Below are 11,596 nucleotides of genomic sequence, written 5' to 3'. Positions count from 1 at the left end.
ATCCTTCTGTATGCTAAACAAAGCCTGATGCTTGCAAAAGGGCTTTATCAATGATAGTTTTTTCCCTCCCTCCTGTGCTTCCACAGTTGAAGTCGGTGAAAAAACCCCTCAAGTAAAGATGCGTTTGAGCGTGGGGCTTATTGTGTTTTTTAGAAGGTTTTAGCACTCCAGTGTACGCAAGTAAAAGCCCACAGTAAAAACGGAACTGCTTATCGAAAGGATTCAAGAACTGAAAAAATGAGTTCGTAGACACTCTATCCGTTAAAACACACCAAAAATCATACCCATACCGCACCACAAACTGCGCTGTGAGCTTAATAATACCAAGCTCCTTGAGTGTGATCCCCTTTCCAGGGACTCTAAATGTTACGCTTCTTAGAGTAGGAGCCCTTAAAGAATCGATATCGCCTACACATTTGTATTGCTTACGAACACTAGCAAGCTGAGATCCCAATGGAAGCTGCAAAAGCATATCAGGCTCAGATAGTGTTACCCGGTTCATCATCACTGAAAGGCGTTCAGGTGGTGGCATGGAAGCAGAATAATCTTCATCATCAAGGTGAGCAAAACGGTCAACACCACCCACAAAAGCATGCAAATCGATCACAGCAGCCGCCACTCCCTCCTCCAGCCTCTCCAAGTGAAGGAGTTTGAGAAAAAAATCAACAACGGCCCTCGTACAAGCATCACTCTTCTTCAGCTTTTTGCAAGGGAATAATACTCTGGAATACGCATCAACAAGCAAATTGAAAATATTGAACCTGATCTCGGTTGGCTCCACAAACCCAAACGAAGGGTCCGTAAACAGTACTCTCTTCGTCAGAGAAGGGTAGTCCGTAAACAGTAGTCTTTTCTTCAGAGAAGACGGGAGAAAGAACATAAACTCAAACAGAGGGTTCATAGCCACTCTCATCATCAAAGCCCGACGAAAAGGCATCCGATACCGCGCCACAAACAACGCTGTGAGCTTAATAACACCGAACTCCTTGGGTGTGATCCTTATAGTAGGAGGCCCAAGACTGGTTTCTGCATGGCCTACACACTCATGAATAGCTGAATCATCAGCTTGCAAATCAGACAAGTGCGTTATCATTGAAAAGGGTTGAGGTGGTGGTAGGATAGCAGAAAAGTGAGCATCTTCCATGTGAGCAAAAAAGTCAACCCCACCCACAAAATCAAACAAATCAATCATAGCAGTCTCACTTCCCTCCTCCAGTTTCTCCAATTGAAGATGGTCGAAAATACGATCAAGAAAGAAGGGAGAACAAGGGAAGGTTTTAATACTCGTGAATACGAAGTAACGAGGGCATTATAAAGACCGAAGTTGCTATTAGTTGGCTTAATAAAGTCAAACATAGGGCTCATAACACCTACACGCTTCAAATCCTCATGAAAAAGCTTCCCATACCGCGCCACAAACTGCGCAATGAGCTTAATAGTACAAAGCTCCTTCTCCCTGCGTGAGATCTCGGTATATCGAGGCTCCTTTGAGGGAGGAGGCTCAAGATCATAGGATTGTGCTTTGCCCTTAGGCTCACGAGTAGCTGGAGTATTAGGTTGGAAATCCGGAGGTTTACCTCCTTGATATTCAGTAAGCTTTTGCTGGTACAAAGCGTGATTAGGGTCTGAGCTACTCATAAAGCTGAAAGTTGTATCTCCCCTATTAACGATTATCATCTCCTTCTCAAACTCCGGCCCCCTTAGTGCAACCACATATGCCATTTTCTCGATCAATCCTACTATGCTTTCTGGAGGCTGCTCAGTGATTATTTCACCTGCCGCCATGTTCTCTATACAAGCACTAAAACATGCCAAAAAAAAAAAAAAAAAAAAATCAGATTTTCCGTTGCTTACCTAATCAAATCCAATAATCAAACCCATGAGTCTTACCTCTCAAACAATGGTCGCAGCTAATTCAAACCCACGCACGAGAGAGAAGAAGACAGCCGGCGGAGAGATCAAAGACGAGTGGAGTGGAGGGAGAAGATCAAAGAGGAGTGGATTCCGGCGAGAGATCCGGCGGAGAGATCCAGCTGCGAAGAGATCCGACGAAGATCTCGTTTCTCTTCTCACTTTGTCGAAGGATGGCTCTCTGAGTCTTTGTCGTGGTTAGAATGATGAGAAGTAGGTTTAGGTTTTTTGGTGTAATTCTCCAACTTAGATAGGGGTATTTAGGTCATTTTATATTTTAGACTGAATAGCTCCAGTCAACTGCTCCAATCAGACTCAGTCGGAAAATGATCATTTTTTGGATGAGTTTAATAAAAATCATCCAACTGGTTCATCTCACTGCTCTGTAAAATTGCTATAAACGAACATCATAACTCATCTCCATTCAGATGATCCATCTGAATGGAGTAACGAACAGCACCCGACTTAATTTGGTAGAATGGACTTGTTTTTTTTTTCCCTCTTTCTGTTGTCCATAGTAAACAAAAACCCAACAACTTTTCTTATCTCAGCATTTTATATTTTATATAATATGAGAAGGTTTTCTTCTAACTTTTCATACCATTGCGACATTTGGCACTCACTTTTGGTGATATTTGTCCTTCTTCATTTCATTAATGTTTGTTTTAATTTATTTAAAATCCTTAGTTTTGAAAGTTTGTGCTTACAATTTAATTCCAAAAAAGATATTTCTCTTATCCTATTGATACATTTGACATGTATTTAAATTGAAATTTGTATCTAATTTGTTTTACCAAAATTATTATCTACTTAAAATCACCACTTCTTCATCTGATTCAAAATGATGGATCAGTAAAATTTTAACTTCACAAAATATTAGTACATTTTTTAAACTTCTCATAATATTAGTACATTTGGCATCTATTTTTAAATTTAATTGTTTTCCTCATTTTTCTATCTTACATAATATTTTAATATCTCCATAAAATACATTTCTAATCTTTTCTAATTTGTCTCTTTTTTTTTTCTTCTTTCCAATCTAACTTTTTTTATAAAAACAATTTCTCTTTTTTTTTCTTCTTTCCAATCTAACTTTTTTTATAAAAAAAATTTCTCTTTTTTTTTTCTTCTTTCCAATCTAACTTTTTTAAAAAAAAAATTTACAACACCAATTTATTCTCACACGTTACAACTCCAAGTTGGAGTATTTATTTAGAATTTTTATTACACAATACATTTAATGTATTTATATAGTATAATATAATTTACTTGAATTATTAAATTTAATATTTCATCCCATATATTGTTTTATAAATGTCTCAGTGAATAAAATTCTAACTTATATAACAGTCAATATAATTTTAATAAAGAAATATAGTAGAGTGCATTATATTAATGTATTGCTCCATGTGTTACGCCTTCTCTCAAAATAAATGTTTGCAACGAATTTTCTTCTCCAGTAACGCTTTTCATGTGGCTTCTAATACCGAAATATATTAGTGTTTTTTTTTTTGTTCTGGAATTAGTTACCCAAAGTAAAACCCACAAATGAACTTATTAAAACATATATAACGTCAAATAAGTCTAAATTGATGCATTAGTGATTAGGCTAATAGATAACCACAATAACTCTAATTAATTCAAACCAAACATTAAATCCAATTAATTCACAAACATGTACGCTAAGTCTGCTTTTATATATTACCCACATGTGAAGCTAAAAAAACTATTGTGAAGTTTTTGCTTTTTCGAGTCCGTTCTTTTATTTTTTATTGACTTTTAGTTGCTTTCTCTTTATTTCATGCTATCGTCCATATAGTAAAAATATCTACAAAGTTTTCTCATTTGGTGTTCAATTTAGGCTTGTGATTTCATATGGTGTTCAAATTAGGTTCACCAACACCATTAGTTCTACATAAAAGTGTTCTATTTTTTTTTTTAAGTTCTATTTTTAATTGTTTCTCTATTTTTCAACTCACCAATAAGATTTATATACATACATTGAGAAAATTTATATCTATTATTTTGGTCAGTTAAAGTGTAATTATAAATTTAAGTATTTAGATAAATGACATTACATTATATTTATTAAATTTTTTTACTCTTATGATCTATATGTATTCATAAATTTGAAAACCATAAGTATGTTAAAAAAATTTATGATATAAATTGAAAAACCATTTATGTAATTATTCTCAACATCACTTATCAAAAAGTTAAGAGTTTAATTGTTATCAAATTTATGAATATATAAAGCTGTTTCAAGATGATTTTGTTCTTGAATACGTAAAACTCATAGGATCATGAGTCAAAAAAAAAAAAAAAATCAGATAGTTAATGCCATTCTTTATTTCTTTTACATAATTACTCAACGTTTGAGAGGGATCGACGTTTGGGTTTCATATATCTCGAGTAAATAGTTTTTTATTTTATTTTTAATATTGTATAACATTTGACTTGATTATGTTTTGAATTCAATTTTTTTAGTTTATCATACAAATTAAGTAAGAAATAAAGATCATATGAAAGAATATAAAATATGTATTTATTTTTATCAAGGTTTCCATAAAACCAACCCAATAAAATTCAACCAAAAAATTCAAAAAGTTCCACCAAAGGTTTTTTTTTTAATCTACCCTCATGGGATTTTTGAAAAGAATTATGTTTGCTAAGGGCATTTGTATAGAATATACTAATTGACTAATTCAGTTAAAACCTAACATGCCATTAAAGTATTTAGATAAACGGCATTACATTATATTTATTAAATTTTTGCACTCTTATGATCTATATATATATATATATATATATATATATATATATACAAATGGCATATTTATTTTGTTTTCAAACAATTGAAATTATATATATATATATATATATATATATTAAAACTGAACTAAAGTTTTTTAAAATAAACTTTCAAAAAAAAAAATTTATTATATCATCTGAAGTCATTTTTCTAAATTAAATATGATTATAATTAAGTGTAACATATATATTTGTTTTTTTTGCGCAAAGACTTATTCAATTTAACTTAGGTTTGGGGCAGGCCCATTACAAGAGAAACCAGAGACTGTTTTGCCAATGAATCGGCATCTGAGTTCTGCAAACGGGGAATGAAACTAAACGAAATAACATCAAAGATAGAAGATAAATTCAGGATATCGAAGAGAATCCCATGAAGCTCATTGTGTTGAAGCTCCGATTTTAAAGCTTTGACTAGCTGTGTTGAGTCGGAAGCGAGAGAGAGATGTGAAAAGCCCAGATTAACATATATAAAATATGTTTTTGCTCATTTGGACCACCTTGCTATTTTATTAAATTTAATCATTATCAATGGAGCTTAGACATCGACGATACAAGGAAACTGGAAAATCCCCTCTTGACAGCCGAAGGTGATTCCTAACCTAGGCGAGCATTTATCTGTTCCCGTTTTTCTAATGGGCATTTACTAATTGGATTTACAAAGTTTGATCCATAATCATTTGCCAGACCGACTTAATTTGGTAGAATGGACCTGTTTTTTTTTTCCCTCTTTCTGTTGTCCATAGTAAACAAAAACCCAACAACTTTTCTTATCTCAGCATTTTAAATAAGCGACAAATATTGAATTTTTTGAAATCGTATTTACTGCAATTAAACTATAATCCCCATAATTTCATGGTTAGACTTATAAAAAAAAAATTAATCTCATCTCAAACATCCTTCTATTTTTCTTATGCTTTCTTTTCTATTTATCACTTCTTACGATCATCGACTCCATTCACTTCTTATGGAACTTTCTACCATTCTTTTTTTCCGGCTTTTCTTCCAGTAATATTGCAAACTATTTATCTTTTTTTTCTTTTGTATGAATATAAAAATATATTCACCAAAAAATGATTGTTTTACAATAAATGCATCTTAAGAGCCAAAATATTAAAATATTATTTTTGAAAGAGAAATTAAAAACTTGAACAAGGTGACTAATAGCTACGAAGTCGGAACCATAATTTCATGCCACTTTCGTTTGAACCCGTCATTGTCATTGTACTTAGCCGACTACGGACGTTTTTATCGATCAATCTTGTTAGCTTGGAAGCAGGTATTGGTGTCTCACCATGTCGACGACCATTACACTCCCACCATATACTATGAATGGTGAGCCGAACGACATACCTCAATAGAAAAGAGTGTAGAGAAGAAGTGGACGATGCCGTGAGTAAGAGACTTCCAACTTGTAGTAAACCTGTGATCAAGGATGCCGTGGGCAAGATCCGACCATACTTGGGAGGAGTAAGAGCATGAGAAGAACAAGTGATCCCGCAAAAAAAAAAAAAACAACTACCATTTGCTCCAACATTCCATCGCAGCAGTTTGTCCCCCGTCGCAAGACGGTTATGAATAGTAATCCAAGTAATTAAAGAGTATTTAGGAGTCGAGTTCGTAAACCAAACACTCTTGTACCAATTCCAGATTGGATTAGCCTCCCGAGTCAAATGCCAAGTTTCTTGTTAGGAGAACTTGCACTTATAAGAACTATTTTTCTTTTTTCCAGAGTGGGACATCTTTGCCGATTTGGAGAGGTCTAGCTCGTCCTCTTTCTCTGAGAGTATTCATACTATTTATCTTTACTTGTTCTTCCCCATCAAGTATATGATTGTTGTAGTGGCCAAAATGACTTTTTTCTTTTACTCATGATATGAGAATTTTGGGATCCTCATGACAACAAACTTGACAACGAGATTCATTTAATATATGGTATCCATTCCACTTACCATTTCATTCTTCTCCTTCTTTATTCTTATCTTGGTATCTCACGTCGACGGTTTCATTTGCATAACTTTTAATTTGGAGAAAAAAAGATTGTTGAAATTTATTTTTGACGGACTTAAAGATCACATTCTTTTTTTTTTTTGTTAATATTTAGTTCGAATTTAAAGAATAAATTCTTCCAAATCTTAAGTTTGGGAGAAAACAAAACCCACAAATTTATTTTCTGTCATTCTAGATCGACTTAATTTTTTGTCATCTTGCAGCTAACGAAATCTTCTATTGCAAAGCTAAGATACCTCTGAAATCGAATTGAATTATTGAACCTAGACCTCTATGATTGGCTTATTTTTTTCAATTGTCGCCACAAATTGCTTGCATGGAACACTAGCTTGCAAAACCTAACTATATTAGTAATTTACATCCAAAACTCGCCAACGATGATAATTACAAAGCATTTTCTAAGCTCAGGACCTAAAACATACAATAACTTTTTGTTCTTGATTAGTTTTTTTATTTCTTTCTTTTTTTGTTAATAGTTATCTTATTATAAACAATAGTACAGATACTTATATAATGATTCTGGCATTAAAATAAGCATAGAAATTATATAGGAGTAAGAAAAAAAATTCACCGAATTCTAGAAGGTCTTCACCATGACATGACCGATTGTAGTTTCTAAAGACGTTCGTTTTGTGTTTATCCGATGAAAAGTACTTTTGTTTAGCAATTGTTGATATTTTGATCTTGTGGATGCTTTTGTTTCATTTCTCAAATTAAGTTGTAAGTGTTTTCTTAAAACTAGTACATTTCTTCTTTCTTTTTTCTTTTTTTACAACAGCAAACATACATCTCTTATAACAACTATTACTGCCTATTACCAACTCAATAGCTACTTGACTCTAGACACATGGTAATACGGTTCTTCTTCTACTTGCTATCTTCGTTGTCCTTCATCAATCATCATCATCGTCTCACACCTTTTGTTTCCTTTTGTATGATCAATCAAGGGATCAATTCTCGACACTAATTGTAAAAGCTACGTAGGGTTGTGTTATTTTTGAGGTGTTTAAATGGGCTATCCAGTAAATGAGGTGTGTTATGATAACGAACTGAAATAAATAAAATTTATAAAAAGGCTGTGAAAAAGGAAGAAAATCTGTCTCAATATGATCATTGCTTTGTTGATATAACATCTGCTAGCTAGATTTTTTTTTTTTTTTTTTTAAACTTTTATCTGGTAGCTAGATTAGTGATGGATCTTTCAATTATTATACGTGAAATGCATCGTTATTTCGTTAAAAGGTTATGACATAATTAATAGTGAAAAAAGAATTTAATTAGCACCATGATTAAACTTATCATGAGACTTGTTATAAAGGAGAAAACGGCATGAAACCCTTGATGAATGCTTTTGATTGCACCAAAACATGAAGCGAACCACGCAGGTTCTAAGAGTTTTAAGCTTTCTTCACTGGTTTGTAAAGTCTAACATTATATTAGTTATCCTGTAAATTACTATTTGATAATGCAAGCTCGGTCAGCAGTGATCAAGATCTTCTACTGCTCAAGTATCAATTCAGAGCGTTTTATTGTCTCAACATATATTCTGGTAGACACATTAGTCAACTATTCTCACATAGAGATAACAAAGTTAACAATTTCAACCGCATCATGAAGTAAAGAGTTGGAATTTAGCTCCCTAAAATTCAATCTGATTTGTCCTTGAGTTCTTGTAAGAGGTGTAGTGTTGGTGCAGGAATTAGCACCTCCGACAATACCGTCTTAAACTGGACGAATTACGAATGAAATTGAGATCTCGGTTAAACCGGAGAATCCCGGTTAAGCCTGTTAATTGGTTGAAGAAATGAGGTCGTCTGGCGAACTCGCCTCGAAGACGGGAGATCGCCTAAACCGACTTCCTTGTTCAAAAAAAAAAAGATTTTCCTGAAAAGAAAGAAGAATCGCGAGAAGAAAAGAAAAGCAGAGGATAAGGCCCCGAAGATTTAGAAGATTAGCATATCCCTAAACCGCCTGAAATATGTATATATAGAGGGGTTTGTCCTCTATTCAAGGGATCTTCAACTTTTCGCAAAAACCCTAATTGTTCTTGAGCAAAACCCTAACTTTGTCTCTAAGCAATAAAAATTCATCTTTCTTTGGAATCTTTGATCAGAATTAGCAAGAGGGTTAATTGAATTTGTTTTCCACCTTTAAACAAATTCATTGTGTGATTTTCTTAATCAACATGTAGCATTTCCTATCATACTCATCACCACCACAAACGCATTGAAGAAGGTTTGTGTGCTATTAGCATATATGATCTCACCAAAGGAATTGTGTGTGTGGCGTTGGGTCTAGAGAAAAATCTTGGTCACTCTGGATAAGATCTTTTCGCTCACCAAGGTTCACATAGTATTTGTTTTCCAAAATCGTGGTCGCTCTATATAGTATATAAGATCAAAATTACCAAGGCATTAAAATTACCATTATGGGACGTAATCCACCAAGAGTTTGGAGCTAACTATTGTTGAGAGCAGGGTCGGGTAAACCGGTGCTACTAAAGTTGTATAGTCTATTCATAATAAACCGGCACTGATTTTTACCAATTGTGTGGCGTGACCCCTAACAAAAAAAAGAAAGACCACATGGTTAATAATATACTCGCTAATTACAACTATATCAAATGGTAAAAATACTAAATAGTATAAAATTTACCTTATCTAGTGCTTGTTTAAATTTAAAGCTATTTTAAGCTAAAATTTATTCATTTATCGGTTTGGATATACAGTATAACTCTTTTTGTTTTTGTAACACAAACGTATATGTATGTAGACTGTAGTATGAAAAACGGCTAAAATCAACCCCAATTATTTTTATGCGGCATTTTTCAACTCAAACTCTGACTCTCTGCATTTATCAACCCGAACCCACATAAATTTTAAATAACAAACCTGAACTATATAACCGTTAGCCAATTTCAACATAATTTTTTTTTGTATTTGTTAATATCGATTAGAATTGCTAAGTCGTAATTGTCTGTTCTTTTGTGTATGAATCATTTCTTTTATTCAATTTGCTAAATGGTAAATAATTCATATTTATAATAACGGGTATATGTTGATCGCCTTCTCAACCTCCGGCCCCTTTAGTGCAACCACATATGCCGTTTTCTCGATCCATCCTATGCTCTCTAGAGGCTTCTCAGAGATTGACATAGTTTTCCTACAACCACTAAAACATAAGAAACATAAAAGTCAGATTCTCTGTTTCTAGCCTAAATCAATTACGGTTTAAAAATAGGTTATATAACGCGAATGAGTACTTAGTTTTTGGGAGAAATATAAGAAACACAGTACCTCAGCCGTCGCAAGAACCGTCGTGGCGTTTAGAAGAAGCGGAGAACAACAAACGACTTGTGGAGGTCTAACGCTTGGAATACAAGGAAACAGAAAATACACCCTCGTGACAACCGAAGAACCCTATGCTAGTATTTATCGAATGAAACTCGTGTTCCCATTCTCCAATGGGCCTCTACTAATTTGATTTTGATCCATTATTATTTGTAAGACCGACTTAAATTGATGTTGATGTTCCAAGACTCTGCTTTATATAGAGGCTTTGACTCGGTTTACATCAATTAAATCTAACGATTCTGGTTTACGTAAACCATGTCACTCTCATTTAATTAATACTTTCACGGTTTCAGGATCTCTAATACTGTTTCTGGCGCTCTGTTACTCACTTCTTATGTATCTCTTAAATTCTCTACCATTGATATTTTTTGTTGAGGTAAATATTTGCATCCCATTTATCTTTAGTTTTGAAGGGAATTGATCTATGATTTAGACGTATATGACAACTTTTCATTAAGAAACTGGTGATATGAGAATTGAGAGATGAAGATCGATTTGTTCTCATTCCAATTCTTCCAACAAATGAGAAACTTAACGATTTGGTGGTGGAGTAAACTTCCAGAACCTAGCTTGGTTTTCAAGTGGGTGATTAATATTTTTGGGGGTTAAAAAGGGTTCAGGCCTGCAATGCAATCATGGATCATATGAAGAGGCTGTCACATGAATACTATGAAGAGGCTATCACAGAAAGGTCATTATAGTCTCTGTTCATAAACGTCAAATGTGTTCTGTTGGTCTCAGTTCAATATGGCAAGCTGTGGTACAAATCATGTGTTGGTGTCATTATGCAACAAAGTCTTTCTCTTTAAAACCTTGAGGTTCAAAGAAAAGAAGAGGAGTGGGTAACGCGAATGAGTACTTAGGGTTTGAAATAAGAAGCGGAGAACAACGAACGACTTGTGGAGGTCTAACGCTAGCTTGAAATACAAGGAAACGGAAATTCCTCGTGACAACCGAAGAACCCTAGGCTACTATTCTATTTATCCAACGAAACTCGTGTTCCCGTTTTCCAATGGGCCTTTACTAGTTTGATTTTTGATCCCTAATTTGTCAAACCGACTTATTTTGGTTGTCCACAGATAAAACACAGGATAGTTGATGTTCCAAGACTCTGCTTTATATATAGGCTTTGACTCGGTTTACATCAATTAAATCTAACGATTCTGGTTTACGTAAACCATGTCACTCTCATTTAATTAATACTTTCACGGTTTCAGGATCTCTAATACTGTTTCTGGCGCTCTGTTACTCACTTCTTATGTATCTCTTAAATTCTCTACCATTGATATTTTTTGTTGAGGTAAATATTTGCATCCCATTTATCTTTAGTTTTGAAGGGAATTGATCTATGATTTAGACGTATATGACAACTTTTCATTAAGAAACTGGTGATATAAGAATTGAGAGATGAAGATCGAAAAACCTGAAGCCGTTTTCAGAAAATTTGGGATCTGCATGACAAATATGGTATATATCACACTTACGGTCTCAATCTTATGTTTCTTTATCCCTAT

The 11,596-nt window shown here is 33.8% G+C and overlaps 2 protein-coding genes and 1 long non-coding RNA gene across 3 annotated transcripts; all 3 read right to left on the bottom strand.

The window, feature by feature from the left end:
- Nucleotides 1-13: 13 nt before the first annotated feature.
- LOC110228541 lies at nt 14-1,144 on the bottom strand. The gene has a single exon (XM_021026211.1). It carries the CDS (start codon nt 1,142-1,144, stop codon nt 14-16), a length of 1,131 nt encoding a protein of 376 aa, XP_020881870.1.
- A 13-nt stretch (nt 1,145-1,157) lies between these two features.
- Nucleotides 1,158-2,317, bottom strand: LOC110228740 (probable splicing factor 3A subunit 1). The gene is made up of 2 exons (XM_021026909.1): nt 1,891-2,317; nt 1,158-1,801 (listed from the first exon to the last, which is right to left on the bottom strand). The coding sequence occupies exon 2, from the start codon at nt 1,783-1,785 to the stop codon at nt 1,189-1,191; it is 597 nt and encodes a 198-aa protein (XP_020882568.1). The 5' UTR covers nt 1,786-1,801; nt 1,891-2,317; the 3' UTR covers nt 1,158-1,188.
- Nucleotides 2,318-9,626: 7,309 nt separating this feature from the next.
- Nucleotides 9,627-11,568, bottom strand: LOC110228743. The gene is made up of 2 exons (XR_002332246.1): nt 10,026-11,568; nt 9,627-9,900 (listed from the first exon to the last, which is right to left on the bottom strand). It is a non-coding gene; the product is annotated as an uncharacterized LOC110228743 (long non-coding RNA).
- Nucleotides 11,569-11,596: the final 28 nt, after the last annotated feature.

This window comes from Arabidopsis lyrata (genome assembly GCF_000004255.2).
Source record: "Arabidopsis lyrata subsp. lyrata unplaced genomic scaffold ARALYscaffold_5, whole genome shotgun sequence".
In the NCBI taxonomy this organism is placed as follows: Eukaryota; Viridiplantae; Streptophyta; class Magnoliopsida; order Brassicales; family Brassicaceae; genus Arabidopsis; species Arabidopsis lyrata.
This window is presented reverse-complemented; position numbering and strand designations above follow the sequence as displayed.